A 21,374-nucleotide genomic window follows, 5' to 3' on the forward strand; every position below is an offset into this window, starting at 1 on the left:
TCGTGGTTTGAAGCCAGCTGGGCAAATAGTTCAAATAGTGTGAAAATACTCAACACAAAAAAGGGCTGGCGGAGTGGCTCAAGTGGTAGAGCCCCTGCCTAGCTAATCATGAAGCCCTGAGTTCAAACCCCAGTACCCCAAAAACAAAATAATAGCAACAACAAAAGAATTCAGACCCTGGAGTCAGACATCTCAATGCACTTCCTGGTGGTGTGAAGTTGGCTGATTTAATTAACCTTGTGTGCATGAGCAGGGCCACCAGGCCTGGGTGCAGGTGACATAGGCTAGCATTTGTGTACTGCTTAGCAGTTAAGTCTCCATACCATAGCCACTATGATTGACACTTTTCCCTACACAAGCCAATATTGAAAAACTGCTGAAATAACTTGCTAGTTGAGTGGACTACATATAAAATATTTTATTATAAAAAAGCTGAGTCCCGTGTCCTTTCAGAAGGAAGAGAACACCTACAGTTTCCCTCTTGGCCATTACACAGAAGAGACTAGTAAATTGTACCAGTTCAGATTCTTTTATGTGTTATGTGCTGAAGTCCATCAGGCCTTAGACCCTCAAAGAACCTACAGCACCAGGGCCCCCAAGACAGCTGCTGCCTGGGCCCACCCCACCTGATCACTGCTTCATTCACAAAACGGCCCCGGCTCCCTTCGGCAAAGGCCCAGTTCAGACTCCAGTGAAAAGAACAAATGTGAAACTTGCTTTCTTTGTGAAACAAAACAGTCATAGTGGAAGCAAAACAAAACAATCACAGTCTAAACCAGGGATCCAGTCCTAGCTTAGAAGAGTGTGTTGCCAATGATTCAGAGTTGAGGAAGGAAGCTGGGAAGATGCCTGTGTTGCACCCCTTGAGTGGTCCTGAGTCACGAGCTCCCAGGCAGCATCATTCAGACACACCTGCTAGGGAGGCAGGCGGGATATCACCAGTGACACCCAAAATACACAGCCCCCATCCAAATGGCTGAGGGTGCATTGGCCCCTGTTTCTCAACTGGGGCTGGAGTGGCTTTGTCACAGACTTCGATGTGAGGGTGAGAGACAGGAAGGAATGCATCCAGGGGGGTCACTCAGTCAGGTGGCCGGGTGTCAGGGGCTTTCTCCTGGACTTCGTCGTACTGTGGTGGAGGAGTCAAAGGCTCAATGGACGGCGGAGGGACGTTTTTGTCTGGGAGGTTGATCCGGAAGTCTTTGAGGTGAAGCTTCTCAGATTTAATCCTTCGAACCTTGAGCGGCTTCAGGCGTTTGGCCAACTTGGAGTTCTGTCTGTCGGGGGGCTGCCCGGGGTTGGTCTCCACATCGGCCCTGGTGGTCGTGGGGGTGGTCTCGTCCAGCCCCGTCAAGGACTCATAGGAGGGGAGAGAGATGCTCATTCTAGGGTTTTGCTCCGGCTCCCTCGCTTCTGAGTAGTGGGTGTTCATCACTTCCTCGTAGCTGGGGACGTAGTACCTGGAGGAGGCTGCTTCTTCCTCCTCCTCCTGGCTGCAAGTGACAAACACATACACGCAGAGTGTTAGGCCCACACTCAAGTCCCCACTGCCCCGTGAGCCAAATCCTCATAGTAAGTCTGCACATATAAAGAAGATAATTCACAGTCATGGGCCACACGACAATGTCTTGGTCAGTGATAAACTCTGAGGAGCAGAATGGATGGGTGCAGTGTCTTTAATCCGCCCCTCACTGTGAAAGGGATCAGGAATGTTATGTCCATCTCCAACACTGGGGCCTGCCTACCTCGGCCAATACGATAGGCCAAGGAAAACAAAAAGAAAAAGAAAAGAAAACATGACATCTTTTTGTTTGCATTTCAGGACCACTGAGGTTGAGCATTATAAATTGCTCATCCATTTTCTGACTGGCATGTCCATCTTTCACATTCACATACAGGGACTCTTTCTCTAATGGGGTGACTGACTTTTATCATATGTTCCCCAATTTATCATTTATCTTGTAACTATCTTTGCGGGTTGGAGGTCAAGGCAACATTTCACCCTGACTTTTTAAAAGCATGTTCACAGCACGGTTGGGGCAGATGGACATGCAACCAACCTGACCCCATTCAGCTTCCTGTGGCGTCCAAGCCTTGGCACACCTGTAATCCATTCATGCCACCTGATTTGGGAAGCCCTGGTTGAGAAGGACAAGGATGTTTGTAAAATAAGCTGTTTTATGGAGCTTTGTGGAAGAGAGTGGGAAGGTAAAGCCTTCTAGACTACAACGCTTTCACTGTTGCTGAGTGAGAGCAAGGGCTGGGGCTATAGTTCAGAGGTAGAGCATTTGCCTAGCACGTGCAGGGTCCAGTGTTCGATCCCCAGCACCGCAAAACAAAATAAAAACAAATGAAAAGCAGAAGTGTGTGTCCTTCCTCCAGACTAGAGGCTGGGCAGGCCGGGCAGTCCTTACCTGTCCTCCTCCTGGGCATGAGGCGTTGTCCCTGCCTGCTGCTGAATGCGGGCCAGCTCCTCGCTCTGCCGCCGCTCCCTCTTGTCCCGGATGCTCAGGCAGATGGACAGCAGCAGCAGGGCTACTCCGGCCCCAACCAGCACGTAGGCCACGGAGAAGGTCTTGCTTTTGAGGATGCCACCCCCGATCTCCGTCTTGTTCCCCTGCGCCGTCGGCTTGTCGGTGGCACTGAACCCGGGTACCAGGTTCCACATGGCCATGATGACACCGAGGACCAGCATCCCCAGGCCGATGGCGGTCAGTGCATAGTGTGAGCCATTGGCCTTGGACTGGGCCATTGTGGCAATGGCAGCAGAGCGAGACTCAGCTCAAAGCAAGATAAATAATCTTCAGTGCACTAAAGACAACTTCTAGCATCCACTGAAAGATCCTCAGCCAGACCCTCAAGCGATGGGCCCATGCAAGCTGCAAACTCCAGCATCCCGCGTGGACACTGCTGCCGAGAGGTCTGCAAACAGAACAGAAGGAGCAGAGAGATAATCAGCTCAGTCTCGAGGCGTCTCTGTGAACCCAGCGGCACTCACAAGAAAGGAACGAAGCCACACTGGGCCACCACAGCCCGGCCTGGCCTCTGATGCCTTCCAGATGTCCTTTGGGTTCTGCTTCTTGTGTGATCCCTGAACCACCCACTCCACACCGAAAGGAGAAGCCAGACTTGCCTCTGCAGGAGGCCAGCAAGGTTGGAGCTCAGGGCAGAGAAACACTGTGTGGAGCTTAACGAACAGAGGGGTAACCTCGGCAGAGCCATGGTCAATCATTGTCACAGGACTGCCTGGGTGACAGGAAGTCAATCAATGATAGGTTTCTCCACACAGGCTCCCGGAGGCTGTATACCACGCTCACTGGCTCCCCACTTCCTGCAGGAGAAAAGCCATGTCCCTACATGATGCTCAGGGCTGCCTTAACCCAGGTCCTGCCTCTCTTCATCTCTCACCCTGTCCTTCTCTGCATGCCCCCCTGCAGCAGTTCTGCAGTTTTCTGATCACTCCAGCTCAGATCCCCCTCCCATCATCCCCTGACTCCTGTGGCAGGTCTCTTTCTTCCACGACCATATCATCATTATCTCTGAGCCTGGAACATAGTAGGGACTCAAAAGGTCCACTGAATTGATGTTGAATGACTAACAGATGCCACAGGAAGCCACCCAGCAAGGCAAGCCTGGCTTCAGCCACATCGAGTTTTCCTTTTCTTACAGGGGCAGAAATCTAAACATTCCTCAACTTAGCTCTGTGCCCAGCTGGCTCAAAAAACGCTCTTCCTACAAAGCAGCTCAAAGGCCAGCACGCAAGGCAACAGCCGGCAGCCACGGGCTTCTATGGCACTTGGTGGCTAAGTGAGCCAGGAAACAGTAAGTCACCTGAAAGCCTAGGACCATGGAGGAGGAACGGGTGCCCTTGGCTGCCTGTGCCCCCATCAGCCATCCCTGTGGCAGGATGCTTTGCCAAATGGCAAAGCTCAGCCGGTGTTTAGATGAGCAGGCCCTGTTTCACTTCTGCATTCTTTCCGATCTTTCCAGAGGACGGCTAACCAGGACGCTTGAAATCTGACGCGCCCGAGATATTTTCTTGTTCAACCCTAGGCTCCTTCTGAAACTGGCCACTTTGTTCTAAGATACTCTAAAAATATTTGGGACACCATCCTTTATCAGCTTGAAGTCGCTAACTTCTTTTTTCCACCAGACAAATACTTCTTGTGCATTTAAGAACCTCTCCAGCAGCACGGGAGGCCCGGGGGTGGGAATGAGGGTGAGCAAGTGAAGAGCCAGTGGGGCTTCATGTCACCAGGAGTCCCCCAGGAATCCCAATGAAGGGGACAGATGTACAGGACCACAGGACTGTGGAGTTAGAAACAGGGGGTCCCAGATGAAGGGCTTATGGGAAGGCTCTAAGGTGTGGTAGGCTTGTGCCTGGAATGCAGGGCACTCTGTGTGCCTGTGTGCGTGCGTGCATGCATATGTTCACATGTGTGCATGTGTGTGTGTGTGTGCACGTGTGTCTATGCACAGGCATATGGCACACGTGTATGTGCATGTATGCATACACTTTGTAAGTACACATAGATGTATGTTTACCCATGCATTTCACACACACCTGTTGGAAGCATGTGTACCTGTGTGCACACACCTGCATGTGTATGAGGGCGTGAACAGGCATGAGCGGGTGTGGGTGTGGCGTGCAGAGCACTCACTGTACAGGGAGCCCTCTGCAGAGAGCCGTAGTGGGAGTGGTGTGGAGGAGGGGCAGCCACCAAACACACACCAGGTATTTGTTTCTTGCAATGTCACTTGCGTCAGGTGAAGAGGAGGATGGGGGCTTTGTAGTCTTGGAGATGCATAGCTTTTGCCAACTGGACCTGAGGTAAGCTCAGACTTGGAGGCTCGTGGTGGAGAGGTGCGTGACTAGAGGTGTAGGCTGGATGCAGGAGTGGTGGAAAAACCACTTTCTGCACACCTGCTAGGTGACCGATGGCAACCCTTGTGTCCAAGAGTCAGGTTCAGCTCTCCCTTGGGAGACCACAGTTCCCTGGACTCCCTGGGGTCTGTGCAAACCCAGCTCCAGCTGTCTGCCTGTTTATCTTGTTTCTGGCTTGTTGGCTCTGGGTGGCCCAATGTTATATTTAGCCTGCTGTTCTTTCCCTTTCAAAAAAATGGAAAGAAGTTAATTTTGGGCTCAGAGGACTTGGACCACATAGCTTCCAACACGTCCCTAAAATGGAGCAGCCTTGGGGAGGGCAGCACAGCCTGGCTCAGCCAGGCTCCCCTCTGGACCCCGAGCTGGACCTGCCCATCAGCCCTCACGTCCACGGCAGCACTGAGAGGCACGTGAATGATGGCGGAGCTGGGTTTTTAAGATGACTGCAAACCGGAGAGAGAGGGACCTACCTGGGGTTACCTGGGGACACTCAGGGTGATCCTGGGGACAGCCCTTCACCCTAAAATCTCAAGTTAAGGATCCCCCTATAAAAGACCAGAGACACAGTTTTCTGAGAAAACTGAGCATTTCGATGAAGTGAGGGCTTGTGCTGCGGCATGTGACCTGGGGGACAGAGGTTGGGGTAGGTGGATACCCAAGACAAGAGGTATTGAGAGAAGTTCAAACTCTGTGCAGATGACCGTGGGGGCGGCAGGCAGGTGACAATATGGTAGGTTACATTTACTGAACTTTTCCACAGTTTTATCAGAGGCTCCAGAGAAGAAAGGGGAATTACTCTCTGGCCATCCTGTGAGGAAGGGAAAACCTCGATCCCCAAACCAGAAAAGAACAAGGCAAACAAGGCAAGGAAAATGATCGTCCAATCAGATCTGCCAGCCCAGAAGCAAAAATCCTAAACAAAATCTAGCAAATGGGATCCAACAGTGTTTTTAGAAAAGAGAGTATGTCACAACTGAGTTGGGTTTATCTCAAGAATTCAGGGCTGGTTCCACATTAGGAACTCTGATGCCATTTCACCAGAGAATAGGCAAACCACAGCAGTGCCACCCAGCGGAGTACTACACAGCTGTGAACACTGAGTGACAGCTACAGGCATCAAAGAAGAGGAGCCCGAAGTGAATAATGAACAGGAAAGCAAACTGCAGAAGAATACACACATCCATTTACATGAAGTTCAAAACTAACCAACATATTGCTCAACTCTTATAATATGAAGAGGAGAGAATTTTGTAACACAAAATTACACACTAAAGTTCACTATAATTACCTTCTGGAGGGATGAGGACCGACCCTGGGGAAGGGACGGGTGAAGGGTATCTCTTTATTATATTATTCCTTCAAAGTCACATATGTCTCTGAAACATTTCAAGACAGGAGTTTTACAGAATCCAGAATCATTACTACTGACTTAAAATTTAAACTCCTCAGCACGGACTTCAACCTCCCCAAACTGGACTGGGCTTCTGTCTTCCTCTTATATCTCCTGGCTCACCAACCCTCAGTTCTGACACGCTGAGCACTTTCTGCCACAGTGCCTTTGCACCTGCCATTGCTGTAACTTGAAAACACCCTTCCAGCTGCCTTTTGTTTGGCTACTTCTTTACTCCTTGTCTGTCAGCTCAGGATTTCCCTGACCACTCTAAGTAAAATGGTCCTGCCCTGAAGCCCTTGCTTAGTTTCCTGGTGACATTCCTCCCCATGAGTGGGTGACGTTGAATTACAGTCTAAAAAGTCTAACCTTGCTTTCTCGTTGAGTCCCTCATTCCTGCAGAGAGTGTAAACTCCCTGGAAGAAGCTTCTTGTCTGCTTTGCTCTTTACTGAATGCCCAGCACTGGGCCAGGAACCTAACAGACAATTAAATACTTGTAGAATGAATAAATGAGTACCTGGCAAGTTCACACATTGAACTGCTATCCTTGAGGAGGAAATCCCAGTCCAAGTGGGCACAGAGCAGGGAGAGGGTTTGTAAGAGCAACTGTTCTTGGAATTCCCAGATATCCACAGCTTGTTTCCATTTGCAGATGGTATGCCAGCAACACTGGGAAGGTGCCCAGAATAAATGTGACCTCCCCTGGAACCTGCGAAGGGATTAGGACAGATTCCCTGGTGGAGGCTGAGGTCTCAGCGGCAACTGGGTCCTCTCAGGTGGAGGCTGGTGGAGAGTGAGTGCCCCAGCCTCCTCCAGCCTGGGGTCCCGTGTCTGTGCACCTCTGCTTGGTGCACATTCGTGGCCGAAGGCTGGCAGGGAGGAGGGGTCCAGCATGCTCCACCTGCCTGCGACCCGAGCTGAGTTATTGTGTGAGTTCACACCTGATGGCGAGTCTGTGAACTCTAATACAAAGACAAGTGAAATAACATCGGATGGTAAGGCTTGGGGAGTAGCTCAGTGCAGAGAACTTGCCGAACACACACAAGCGAGTCCCCAGCACTGGAAGTGAACAGACACAAACAAACAAGCGAAATGAACAATAAAAGCAGAGCTGATCTGGCTAAAATGCAGCAAAAGATGCAAGCGTGGCTGCTCCACCATCCTGGCAGCCGGATGGCAGAAACTCTGCAGAACACAGAGGCGAAACTAGGGATCTGGTGAGAACTTCATGTGCCCTTGAGCTCTGTGCTGTGGCCCTGCAAGGTGCAGGAAGCCCCAGCCTGGTCAGCTTCAGTAGGAGGAGGTCTGGCCAGTGTGAGGGGTCCAGCACCCCTAGCCTGGCCTTGCCACAAAGGGGCTCCTGCCCGTCCTACTGCACAGACCTGTCCCTGTCGAGCTGCACAGTTGGGGGGCTGTGTGAAGTTGCCAGGCTGCACTACTTTTCCCACCACAAAGCAGGGAGTCAGCCGGGCCCTCTTGGCTGTTTCAGTCACCAAGTTCCAGGCTCAGGTCACAGGGGCAGGAAGAATGCTCGTAGCTATCAGTCTCCTGTCCTGCCCGGGAGGGAGTTTCAGGCCACCTCTGCACAGGCCAAGGTGAAAGGGTGTCAGGTTCCTGTTTCAACAGCGCACCAGGAACTTTTCAGACGGTGCACTTGAGAAAATGAGAAGAAATGTCCAAATGAGTCATGGCGGTAGAGGTGAGGGAAGGAGGTCTGCTGGGCAGGAGACGGGCTGGGAACAGCAAAAACAAGCAAGGCAGGTCCTCATGAGAGCCGACCTTTTGGAACTCACCCAGGCCTCAAGCAGTGTTGAGTCCCACCCTCTCTGAGTGCAGAGAGGGTAAGTAATTTTACCTGGCTCACACAGCTAGTAAGCAGCAAGGCTCCCAATCAGACCTGGCCCATTTCAAAGCCACCCTCTGTGCCCTGGGCCACCCTGGCTCCTGCAAGGCCAAGTCTCTGAGGGCCACTCCCTGGCCAGGCAGACAGGTTCCATGGAGGTGTGTCATCACAAAACCACATGGGGCAACAGGTGAACATTTCTTTGGTTTTTTTTTGAAGATATTGATTTAAATAATTCCTGGGAACCAACTGTGTGCTGGGGCCTCTGGGGGGCTTCACACATGTGAGACGTACTTTTGTGCCTGGCCCTCTGATATTTCTTTCCATGTATGATGACCAACTCTACTGCTTTACTGTCTTTTAGGTCATTTTCTGCTGCTCTAACAAAATGCCCCAGGCTGGGAACCTTATAAAGTAAAGAGGTTTATTTAGCTCACAGTGTTAGAGGCTGCAAGTCCAAAATCAGGCAGCTCCCTCTGTTCAGCCCTTGCTAAGGGCCCACTTGCTAATGTCACACTGTGGCAGGTGACATGATGGTAGAGCCAGTGCAAGAGGGAGAGATACATGGTGAGACAGGAAAATGAGAATGAGGCACCAGGCTAACTCTGTTTATAACAACGCATTCTAGTGGAAACTCACAGAGTCCTATGGAAACTACAATAATCCTTTCCACAGGCAGGGTCCCCAGTGACCTGATTACCTTCCACGAGGGCCTACTTCTTATGGCTCCACCACACTGGGAACAAGTTTCTAACACATGAACCTTTGGGGAATGCACCCAAACCACGCACACACTGTAGCATGCTTTTCAGAGTTACTAGTTCTGTTTTATAGATAAGGACACTTAGGATCAGTGAGGTAAATTAGGTTCTCCAAGATCACACAGCTAGTCCAAGGCAGGGATAAAGTATATCTGATTTTAAAACCCATGCTTTTAGCCCTATAAAAAGAGTGACAAATTCAAATCTGAGGGGGGCAGAAAGGAAGACAAAAGAATAGCTCTGTAGGGCCTTCAGGTTTTGTAGTTTCTGTGGGTGCAGTCTGTGGGTAGCAGGAGATTAGATACTTCAGGCAGGGGTCAGCCTGAGAAACCCCACAGAGCTGGCAAAGTGGGCATCTCCCAGAATGCACTGTGGCTTGGAGGGAAAAGAGGAGGCTCCCCTCCCCCTCCCAGTACAAGGTGAAGTTTAAAAAAGAAGCAGGTTGGGAGGTTGACACGCATCTCTCTTTCAGCAGGAGGCTGGCACCTGGACCCAGTCTGGAGTCCCCACTGCATTCAGTGTTTCTCAGGAAATGTGACATCTGTCTTTGCCCAGTCAAGGAAGGCAGAATAGCAGCCAGACCTCCTGTCACTGTCCTCTTAAAGTGAGTCTGACAGTTTAAACCATCTCTGGGCTCTGCTGTAGGCCTCCCTAGAGATGAACCCTCCCCTGATCTGCCACCCTGGCAAAGGAGCGCGGACACTGACCACAGGGTTGGCCCAAACCCCTGGGTTGACTGTGTGCTGGGACACCATGCATTTTACATGACTCCTGTCACTTATCTGACCAACAAGCACGTGAGGCACTGTCCCCACCTCTGTTCTTTTTATCAAGGAACACACCAGGGCACAGAAAGGCTGATGAACTTGCTGGGGTCCCCCAGCTGAGGAAGTGGTAGCTGTGTCCACAAAGCCTCCCTGAAGAACTAAAACCAAGGCAGGACAAATTCCCAGGATCAAGGACTGGCTCAGGGAGGAGGGGACAAAGGTGAGATGTTCCCAAGGGCAGGAGCCTCAGCCCTGGGGTCTGAGGAGGTGGCAGGACGGGGGTTTGTAGAAGAAACTAGGCCTGTCCTGCTGGTCACCTTGGGTCACTGTTCCTGGCTGCTGACCAGGCCCATGAGATCCTGGCTGCTACCTGTACAGGGCCTTTGCCCTGGGTGGCAGGCAGCCTAGGACAGAGATTGGATTCACTGGGTTTCTTTCCCTTGGAGGCAGAGGAGGCAGGAGGCACAGAAGTTGATTCCGGGGCCTGCCCACCTCCGCCCTGTGGAGCCAGATTCCTGATGTGGGCCGGCTTTTGCTCTGTCACATACTATTAACCAGACAGAGTCTGGCCTTGCTCTGACTCAGCTCTGTCATCTGGACAGGCAGGGCGATTCTCCTGGGGTCTGCCTGGCTGGCTGTTTCATGTTCCAGGTTCCAAGTTTTCAGATGTGTGTCTTTATTCAGCCACAAAACAGTGAACCGAGCACCTACCATGGGTCAAGGCTGCTCTGAGCGCTGGAGGCAGAGACACCCTCAAAGTAGATAGATGGCCTCATCCCCCGAGAGCTCACAGGCAGCCATGTTAACAGACAAACTCCTACAGAAGGTCTGAAGGCAAAAGGAGCTAGAGACTAATCAGGCCGGGGTGGCCACAGCACACGGCCACTGAGAAAGTGACACCGAGCAGAGGTTTGCAGGAAGGGACAATGCAGATCCCCGTAGACAGACATTTTAGGGGAAGGAACCACAGGTTCTGGGGCGGGAGCCTCTTGATAGTTTCCAGGAACTCCAAGGCTGAAAAGTCAGTGTGGTAATTCGTCCACAGAGGGCTTAACCAGTGCCCGGCAGGAGGCCACTGCCCAGACGGCTGGGTGTCACTTACAGACCTGGCAATCAGGCAAGCATCTGTCTTTGCCAAGGCCCCTACCAGGCAAGGGACTAGTGAAGGGACAAGTTAGTGGCAGAGAGGAAACTGGGCGTGGCTCAGGGTGGATTGTCATTCACACCTGTCTCTCAGAGTCTAAGCAAAGGCACATGGCTGGCCGGAACTGGACTCTCAAAGATATCCAGGTTGGATTCCTTGGAATTTGTGACCTTATATGGCAAGGCGCTTTTATGTTGTGGTTGAGTTAAGGGTCTCGAGGTGGTGGGGGAGGTTCCCTGGATGACCCAGGTGGGTTCAATTTAACGACAAGTGTCTTTATCAAGAGGGAGGCAAAAGGTCCAAGAAGGGAGCAGGAGATGAAGAATGGAGGTGAGAGAGGGAGGCCTTGTGAGGCCGAGCCAAGCAATCAGGCAGCTTCTGGGAGCCCAGAGCCTCCAAAGGAGCCCAGCCCCCAACAGGCTGACGGAAAGCTGATTTTGGACTTGGGACCTCCTAAACTGAAGAGAAGACATGTGGTGTTGTCAGCCACCAGACACGGCTGCAGGCCCACAGCTATTCACAGCTCCCTGGGGCCCCACACGAAGCCTGTAGACCCCCAGCACTCCCAGTGTCTTCTCAGGGTAAAGGGGTAAAGTGGCAGGTTGCAGGGAGGCTGGACAAGCTGCCTGGTCCCCACCCATGTTTGTATTTTAACCCTGGATGGCAATAAGCCAAGTTTGCACTTGCTCAGAGCTGAGAACACTCCAGTAGCAGGTGCTCCACTTTCGGGGGGCTCCAAAGCCCAGGACACACAGACCAAGGCTGCGGTTTAGTCTAGTCCTCAGCAGATGAGGGAGTTCAGACACAACTAGAGGCAAGGCGGGCGGTGGCAAGAGGACCCTGTGCTCCTGACTGCTCTCCAATCCACTCTGATTCCGCAGATGAGGAAGAAGCTGGAGGAAGCTCACCCTGCCCACCCCGGACTTTTGCTCTTCCAGCCCGGGCTGTGCTACCTCCACAGACACGCACTCCAAACCTTCTGCCAAGAGCCTTTTGTGGTGCTGGGCAGAGCTGGTCCAACCTCTCACACCTCACTCCCTTCCCCACCTCTCCCATCCCACACCTCACTCTCTTCCTCCTTCACACCTGCGTTTCCAGCCTGGCACATTTTTAACCAGAGCTTCTTCCTCCATCTGCCATCTCCTTCCTGTCTCTGGCTTTTAGGAAACCACTCGGGGCACCCAATTCTTTCTCTAGCTGTTTTATTTGGGAATTGTAGCACCAACAGTGAGCACTGGGTGTTTGAAGCGCTTATCAAATGCCATGTGTTTTACGTATATTCACTCTATTACTTACCCATTATTATACCAGTTTTATTGGTGATTCTACCTTATTTTTTGTTTTTATTTTATCTATAACATTTATTATGCTTTATTTACTACACACCTTTCTTGTTACTCAATAACTCATTATGAATATGATTTCTTTAAATATAATCACTTTTAATTGATGGGTTATTGTTTATCACCAGGTTTAAATTTCCTAAGACCCCTATGATGAATTTTCTAGAATGATCCTCAGTGTACAGAAGAGCTGGAAGTTCAGAGAAGCTCAGCCACCTGCTCAAAGTCACACAGTGTAACTTTGACGGCAAAGAGTCAAACTAGACAGGACTGACTCCAGAGCTAGCATGTCCTCCATCATGCCTCCCCAGCCCCCAGGCCCACGGCCAGCCCCGCCCTCATGCCCTGGCTGCTAGAAATCCTCCCCAGGTCCACTGCAGACTCTGTGGTCAGGAGGTAAAATTTCTTCTTCCCTTAGTGTCATTTCCCCTTTGGGAAAACCAGCTTTCCCTGGTGACTCACTCAGTCCCCGGCGACCACGATACTTATCTGGACATGTTGTAAATAATTGACACGGTGATGCTTAATCATAAAACTGGGGTAGAGGGGAAGACCAGTGGCCTGCAGGAGGTGGGTCATGGCCTGTACTCGTCTGCTTCAACCACAGAAATTCATTCTCTCAGTTCTGGAGGCTGAAAGCCCAAGGTCAAGGCGTCAGCTGGCTTCCCTGAGGCCTCTTCCTTGGCTAGTAGATGGCTACTTTCTTCCTGTGTTCTCCACGTCGCCCCCTGTGTGTCTGAGTCCTGGTTTCCTCTTCTTATAAGGACACCAGTCATATGAGAAGAGGACCATCTTATGACTTGTTACCTTTATCTCCTTTTCCAAGACCGTGGCTCCAAGTACAGCTCCATTTTGAAGTTCTGGGGTAGGACTTTGACACGGGAGTCTGGGGGACACAGTTCAGCTGGGCCCCAGCCGCTGTTCAAGCGTGCTTTCCTTCACTCAGCCACTTTCCCATTGGCTACTAAAACAAGAGCTGCCCTTGACTGAGTGCTAGGACCTCTAAGGGGTCACTGTCCCTCCCACAGCCCAGTGCAGGGGATGCTGCCTGCAAGACCCCACTTCACCAGAAGTTGGGCACAGTCCACACGGTGTTTGGAGTTAAATTCCACCTGTGTCCAGCAGCAGTGAGAATACAGCAGTGATCTTTGAGGAGTGAAGGCTTTATCCACATTAAATGTGCAGTGCCGGTATACAGTAAGTGCCAAGACGGTGCAGCAAGGGAAGGGTGACCTTCACATTTTCCCAGCCTATGAGCCATGCCCTCACCCAGGTTTCAGGCCTCCTGAGAGCTGAAAAAGACTCAGCTTACTTTTCCTGCATCTCGCACCTCATAGCCCAGAGGCCTCCTCACCTCCGGGCAAGTCCTGGTAAATGCGAGTGGGAAAACGATTTCACGGCTTGGCGGCACGGCTGGCTGACTGCACTTTCGTCTCCCACCTGTGCCAGACGGAGAGGAGAAAAGGAGATGCCGCCTTACCAGTTAACCTTCTCAGGTGGTCAGCAGGGTGGCTCTGTTTCCAGTTTGTTATTCTCAATGCACACTTTTCCCTTCCCCCATAGTAAGAAAACTGACCCTCAGTTTTCCACATCTTCCCAGAATAAAGACAGCAGGACTCAGCCTCTCGGACAGCCACGTGACTAAGACCTGGCCAATGGATGTGAGCAGCAGTGTGTATAGACATTCAGGAAGGCATCTTAAATAGAAAGGAGGCCTCTTGGCTGTGGTGTAGAAGTGATGGCTAGAGCTCAAGCAGCCATGCTGAAGCATGAGGTAATGGATGGTGGAGCAAAAAGACAGAAAGTGCCTGGGTCTCAGATGATCACTGAGCTGCTCTTCTACAACTCTAGACTCCAGACCTCTAGGCTCTGTTTATAGGAGAGCAAAATAAAGGTTGATCTTATTGAGTCTTTATTTTTGTTTTTTGAGCCATCTGTTGCTAAACTCACTCTGGTAAATGGTAGCATGATACTGTTATTTAGAAGAATAACTTGCAATTCCAAAAACAGGATCAAGAGATTTCCCTATATGATTTTATACAGTCACCAGAACCCCAAAAGCCTGAAGGTATCACCCTGTTTATGGATGAGGAGACTGAGGTCTTGCCCCAAACTGTGTAGCAGGTTTCTCTGACTCTATTCTCACCCCATCACTAAGGAAAGATGACCGAGACCAGGTGTGATAGCAGGCTGTTAAGGTGGCCCCAGGATCCCTGCCACCTGCTGTTTACACCTTTGTGTGAGCAAAAGCCTTGGCTTGCTTCTGGTGATTATGTGGGTGGGCCTCTGTGACGAAGAGGCCACCTGTTGCTTGCTGACTTTGCTTTGATAAGCACATGACCATCTAGGGGGAAACCGCTTGGTCAAGTCCTGAGGCAGATACAGCCCAGGAGACCACACAGCCCTTTCTCTTACACCTGTTGGGGCGTCGATTCTACCAAAAACCGCGAGAGCTTGGAAGTGGGTCTCCCCCCAGTCTGGCCTTTGGATGAGACTCTGACCTGGGCCTCCACACATCATGGTCACAACCTGGTGGAGGACACAGCTCTGCCATGCCTGGCCCCAGAGCAGTGTGGATGATAAATGTTAAGTCATGTTGAGCTGCTCCGTGTGTGTTGACTGGCTGTGCTGCAGTAGGTATGGACAGGGAAACAGATCTGGGGGCTGTAGTGAGTTTGGGAGGTGAAGGAAGGGGCCCCACAGAGAACCAGGGTGAAGGTAAGATGGGAGAAGTCTGACAGGCAGGCGGAGAGGTTTGAGTTGTGGAGGCAGAGGCTAGAGGATGCTGGGTCAGTCACCACAGGGATGGCACATGATTTCTGACCCTCGTGGGCCTTAGCAACAGGGACATGGAGGCCAGGTAAGTGGAGGCAAGGACTCTGAATGAGGCTGGGCTTCTCTATAAAATGGCAGTAATCTTGCCTTCCTGAAGATGGAATTCACAAGTCCCTCCTCTCTGCGGGTTCAGCCAACTGTGGACTGGGGAAATTATCGTCTGTACTGAACACGTACAGACATACTCCTTTCACATCCTAGTCCCCAAACAATACAGCAGAACAGCTGCTTACATGGTGTCTGCTGTGAACTAGGTACTTCAAGTCAGCTAGGGAGGGCTTAAAGCACACAGGAGGGCATGCCTAGGTTAGATGCAAATGTGACATCATTTTATACAGAAGACTTGCACACCTTGGATTTGGTATCCATGGGGAGTCCTGGAGCCCATCCCCTGTGAATACCAAGGATGACCGCACACAGGAAGAGCCCAACGTGGAGTGCTGGCTGGGACACAGTGTCCTCAGGAGTGACCGGTGGGAGGGTCATTCTGAGGCTTTTGAAGAGATCCCGAGGCAGAAGTGGGGGAAGGGAGGCGGGCTGGGGAGAGAAGCTGAGAAGGCCCCTTTGTCCAAGAGGAGCCCAGAAAGCGTAGGGTCCAAAGGTAACAGCAGTAGGTGTCAAACAGGGAGGCACCTCACAGTCCTGTGTGACCTGCCCATCAGTGCCTCTGTCCTGCCAGAAGTGGCACCTGCTATGGCTCAAAGGGCTCTCCTCACACTGTGCTTGAGATTCAGCTGACTCTGGGTCCAGGGCAGGCACCTGCTCTATGCCTGGCCAATCAGGGCTTTGCTTACTCCTGGGCCAATGATGATGGCAGATGGGCACGTGACCAGGGGGCAGTGAGTTTTCCACTCCAGCAGTTCCACTAGATGATGCAGACAGCAGCTCATTCCAGGAGCTAGCCCGTGATCTGGGAATGAATGAAGACAGCACAAAGCAGAGCCAAAAGGCAGAAAGTGAGTCCTGATGGACAGTTGCAAACCTGGATCCCACCATGCCTGAAGCCAGCCCCTGGAGTGGTCAGCCGTCTGAGCTGATTCTTTACGTTGGGCTTTCTGTCCCTTGCAGCTAAAAGTCCTATAGTGCCAGGATAAGGAGCTGGGTTCTAATTAAAATATATCTTTAGAATTCTGCATAATGCCCCAGAGGCCAACTGTCCGAATTGATAAGTGAGTTTCATATTTGTTGTTGCCATTGTTTTTAGGGGCACACACTGTTCACGCATCTTAGTTACCCTTTAGAACTGGAAATGTAGTGGAAACTTTTTTTGAGCTAGTGTTTAGGAGCTGGGCATGGTGGTGCACATCTGTAATCCCGGCACTCAGGAGGCTGAAGTAAGAGTTTTATGAATTCCAAGCCAGCCTGGGCTACAGAGTGAGACCCTGTCTTACAAAAAAAGGAAGGGAAGAAGGGAGGGAGGAAGAGAGGAAGGGGAGGGGAAGACACTGTCTGGGCACCCAGCAGGGTGTCCAGTGGCCAGGTGTGATACTCTGGACCAGTGTCTGCTCTCCATTGGACTGTCCACACAGGCAAAAACAGGGTAAACAGTGACAGACATTCCCTTGAGGAGGGTTGTATCAGCTTTGTGTGGCTGCTGTACAAATACCACAAGCAAAGTGTTTTAAAGAAACTCATATTTGTTCTCTCCAAGTTCTGAAGGCCAGAAGCCTACAATCGAGGCACCAGTAGGGCTGAGTTCCTTTTGGAGGTATCAGGGGAGAACCCATTTTCTTGACTCTCGTAGCTTCCAGAGGCCACCTGCATCCCTTGGCTCCCAATCCCTTCCTCCAACTTTGAAGCCCATCCCTCTGATCTCTGCTTCTGCTGTCATGTCCTCTGCTCTGGCCTGCCTTCCTGTCTTCCTTGTTTAGGGACTCTGAAAAAGCCCGGATAACCTCCTCATCTCCAATCTCTGACACAATCACGCTTGCAAAATCTCTTTCACCATGGACCCGGTCCTGGGATTAGGACATGGACGTCAGGGGCTGGAGGTTGTGGAAAAGTATTCAGTCGCCAAAATGACTCCAGGCACTACCTTGATTGGTTTTTTATGGACAAGAATCCCCACTCCGACAGACATCTAACAGCCTGGTTCATGCAGCTCCAGATACACGTGGATACACACAATGTGCATCAGATTACAAATCAGGGCATTGCATTCAGGAAGAGAGGGAATCCTATTCAAACCATGAGAGCAGCTAACATGCACTGAACACCTCCTCCCAGGCTGGGTGATCTTCCATTTTCATGATTAAATGACGGTATCACCCCTTGCTACTGACGGCTACTGGCGCAGACACTGAGCTGCAGAGTAGTTCCTTCATTTGTCCAAAGTCTCCTGTTAATAAGTAGCAGAGTAAGGCAGAACCAGATTGTCTGAGTCCAGAGTCCACTCTCTCAGACCCTCTAAGTCCCGCCTCTCCACCTGCCCCAGCCAAGCTTTACAAGGGTTTTTATTTTATTTTTTAAGCCTTCCATACATGGCTTCCAAGAACCAATGTCAGGAGAGGTTTGCGGATAACGGAGAGATCGAGATGGGTAAGGATTGTATCAGGAAGTGCAGTGGCAAAGACGAATGCTGGTGTCTTTAAGTAGGCTGCTTGTGACACCAAGGTCAAAGCCTCCTGCTGACCCAGGCCTCTCTGACCTGGATCTCACAGCCCCCGTCTTGTGTCAAGGACCTCTCTGTGAGCTGTAAGCAAGAGGCAGGGGTTGCGATTACCCCACAAGCTTGGAGCCCTGCCTGTCTTCTGTCCTCATCCCTTCCTGCCAGGAGCTAATTCCAGTATCATTTCTACCGCCCCGCCCGGGTGTTCAAATCAAAAGGTGACCAGAGGAAGTACAACTCCAAACATTTTGGTACAAAATGGAAATACTGACGCTAAGCTAGCCAAAGGGTAGATCAGAAAGAGACAGGACTGCTCCCTGAGTTCAGAGAAACTTCCAGGCTGACCACCCACAACACTAACCATAAACTCTGCTCCTGTACACTGGGCAAGGATGGTGCCGCCAGGGGAAGGTGGGCCCTGGGGACAGAAGCCAAGCTGCCCCCCACTCTAGTCATGCCTTCAACAAACATCCAGGGAGCACTCACAGTGGGCCAGCAGTAGTGTGTGTGTGTGTGGGGGGGGGGGTTGTTAGGAAATGCACGCAACAAGCATGGCAGAGAAAACAAGCCAGTGCCACCCTATAGGTGTGACTTTGCTTTACAAAACTTCAGTACCAAATAGGGAAATCCCAAACAGGCCCAGGGCTGTTTATTGCTATAGGAAAAGTTGTCACCACAAGGATCCTTCAAGTTGGCCTCTGCTCTCAGGGCGGAGTGTGGAGTTGTCTCTGCTAGTTGCACAAGTGACTCCCAGGGAGGGTCTCTGGAGGCCCCTAGGGATGGTCGTGCTGGGCTGGCCATAGGTGATGCTGGGAGCTGCCCAACATCTAGGTCCTCTGCTGGTTCTGAGACTAGGCGTGGCTATAGACCAACCAATCAGTTCCTCTTGTCTCCCAGAGGGCAGGGTCATAGCCCAGCCAATCACTTCCTTGTGTTTCTCGGCAGGCGTGGCCATGGCTCAGCCAATCAGTTCCTCCTGCTTCCCAGAGGGCGTGGCCAGGCCAGGCAGGTCAGCACTTAAGCGGCCCAGTTCTTTGCTGTGGAGGAATGTCTGCAGAGGGACTCCCTGCCTGTGACCCCGCTGGGTTTGCAGAAGGACCCGGTGGGGCCTGGAGCTACTGGGGACCCTCTGGTCATCAAGGGGAGAGGCTGCCTGAGGAGGGGGCTCCCCAGAAAGGCAATGATGTCTGAGGAGGAGTGCTAGGGAGCCTGCAGAAGACACGACATCCCACAGTCCTGCCTGTATTTCAGCAGTGTGAGCCCGTATACCCTCTGTCTACTAAAATTATTTAAAATACAATAGTGACAAAAGAATAAAGCCCAGACAAAACAGGCTGGGTGCCCCGGCTCTCAGGACAGCTGTCACCACCTTCGGAGTCCTCTGAGTTTGCACAGTCAGGTGCAGAATTCCAGGGAATTCTGGACCTCAGGGTCAAGAGGCAGGCCTGAATCCCAGGTTTTGGAACCATTTTCAGTGGCCAGGATGTTTTGAGGATAACTGTTAAAGTCACTCTCAAAGAGAGGTGCAGTGGTGACTGAGGAAGGACATTGTCCCACTCTTCAGGGGCCCTGCCCTAGAATAGCCATCCCATGGATCGCTGCCATAAATTATGGGGACGGAATACCTCGAGGCTGTTAGCTGGAAATAGAGGGTGGAGGAACCTCTTGCAAAAGGCATTATCAAGGTTATAAAACACACCTAGCAGCAGATGCACACAGAGAAGAAACAGAAAGAGGAGGAGATGAATTTGAGGCACATGAGTGGCCCAGGAAGAGTCCCTCGGCAGCCCTGGGAGCTGGCTGCAGATGCAGACTCAGACTCTCGGGATCCCATGCACCTTCAAGTCACAAGGCCCACTGCCCATCACACGTGGCTCCTGCTTATCTGTCATTACACGTTACCTCCACACGGGAGAAGCTTCCAAGCCCAACATTTGCAGGTAGTTGCAATTCTGTGCCTTAGCACCCTCCTGGTTGGGGACATAGCTGAAACTGCAGCTTGCAATCATCTCATTTCCTGCTTGTCTCCCTGAATCCTGCAACCCCACATCCCTGATGTCAGCTTGATGACGCAGGTTAGGGCAGATGGTTCCAGGCGCACAAAAAGTGTAGGGCAAACATTACGGCCATTGGTACTAGCCACGGACGTGGTGGTCCTCTGCTGCATCATTCAGCTCTCTTTGCTCATCGCACCACATTTACCCTTCTTGCTGCTGGGAGGTGACACAGGTACTCTGTATGAGACTCTCCAGTTACAGGTGAGGCAGTGGAGATGCAATGACGTCAGGTTTCCTAGCCAGCAACAGGCAGCCGGGTACCAGGTGCGGCTGGGTAGGCGTGATGTCACTCCTGTGTCTGCACCCTGACCTCTTCATAAAACGGCTTTGTGTATGCAAATCAAGCAGCATATTACACGCGGGAGGGGCGCTTAACAAGGAAGAGAATTTCCTAGTGAAAGCTTCTACAAATAATGAATTTGGCTGTGGGGATAATAATTAGCCTTCCCGGGTTTGTTGAGGTAAATTATATGCTTGTGTTCACAATCAGTTTAAACGAGGTCTTTATACCTACATGTTCTCGAAGACTGTTGGCACAAACGATTTTACCTCCAGACGCAAAACAAGTCCCACTGGCGGGAGGCAGGGGCCTCTCTGGTTAAGAAACTGCCCATATTTCTGTGCTTGTCTTTGTGGATCTAGAACTTCCTTCTGTAGCCCTCCTCACCTGCCCTTTCTGTGACTCCAAACTGCCTTAAGTAGCTCCCTCTTTCAGGTTAATCCTTGCAAATGAAGAACCAAAGCACAGGGAGGTGAAGTGATTTGTCCAAGGTCTCACAGCCAGCCAGCAAGAGACCCCGAGCTTTAGCTATTCAACTCAGTGTGGCCCTGGCGTACCATAACCACATGCACTGATGCTTACTGAGTGCACACTGTGTGCCAGGCACCGTGTGCCAGGACCTTCGCTGCTTGAGAAGCTCACACTGTGGAGTGAGGCTCTGAGTTTTTAAGTGAGAGAATCCAAGAGATGATTTAAACCAAGATTCCCTGGACATGGGTCAGGAGCCTTAGGCTACTGCTGGTCTTACAGGCCACGCTAGGGACTGTCCTGTCACTTCCCCAAAGGCAGGAAAACGGACTTCTCTTCCTGCTGGCAGCTAGAGACCTGCCCAGCTCAGTTGCATGAACAGGTGTGTGGCCCCACAGCTGTTGGCAGTGCTCCAGGCTCAGGGTGTGCTGGGTGCCTCCTGACTCATTTCACCCCTATAATAGCCTCCCTCCCTCGCTCTCTCCCTTCCTTCCCTCTCTCCTTCCTTCCTTCCAGTGGGACTGGGGTTTGAATTCAGGGCTTTGTGGTTATAAGGCAGGCCTTCTACCACTTGAGAGTGGTAGAGTCCATTTTGCTCTTATTTTGGAGATGGGGTCTCGAACTATTTGCCAGGGTTGGCCTCAAACCTCAATCCTGATCTGATCTAAGTAGTTCAGGTCATAGATGTGAGCCACCGGCGTTTGGCTCAGAATGGCCTTTAAAGTCAGTACTAGCACCCCCATTTTGCAGATGAGGAAATAGAGGCACAGAGCAGTTAAGCAACTTGTTCAAGGCCCCACAACTGGGAAGACAGGGATTTGAGGCCACTTTTAGAACCAGCACCAAGCCTTCCTGAGGAGGGCAGGGATCTCTCAGCCAGTGATGGGTGCTCACTCCAGTCCCCATCCTCGGTCCCCAACCCCATCCCACAAGGCTAATGGCAGCAGAGGCAGTGAACAGAGTCACAGGTTTCAATCCCAGCTCCTCCATTT

The 21,374-nt window shown here is 51.4% G+C and overlaps 1 protein-coding gene across 2 annotated transcripts in view; it reads right to left on the minus strand.

Moving 5' to 3' along the window:
* Positions 1-403: 403 nt before the first annotated feature.
* Positions 404-21,374, minus strand: part of Tmem51 (transmembrane protein 51) — a 44,319-nt gene continuing 23,348 nt past the window's right edge. For both annotated transcript variants that reach the window (XM_074081289.1, XM_074081290.1), the window contains exons 2-3: positions 2,415-2,922; positions 404-1,493 (exon numbers count right to left, since the gene is read on the minus strand). In XM_074081289.1, coding sequence (XP_073937390.1) covers positions 1,082-1,493; positions 2,415-2,752 — 750 coding nt within the window. In that variant the 5' untranslated portion in view covers positions 2,753-2,922 and the 3' untranslated portion in view covers positions 404-1,081. The remainder of the gene's footprint in view (positions 1,494-2,414; positions 2,923-21,374) is intronic.

The sequence above is a fragment of the Castor canadensis genome, chromosome 7 (genome assembly GCF_047511655.1).
Source record: "Castor canadensis chromosome 7, mCasCan1.hap1v2, whole genome shotgun sequence".
NCBI lineage: Eukaryota > Metazoa > Chordata > Mammalia > Rodentia > Castoridae > Castor > Castor canadensis.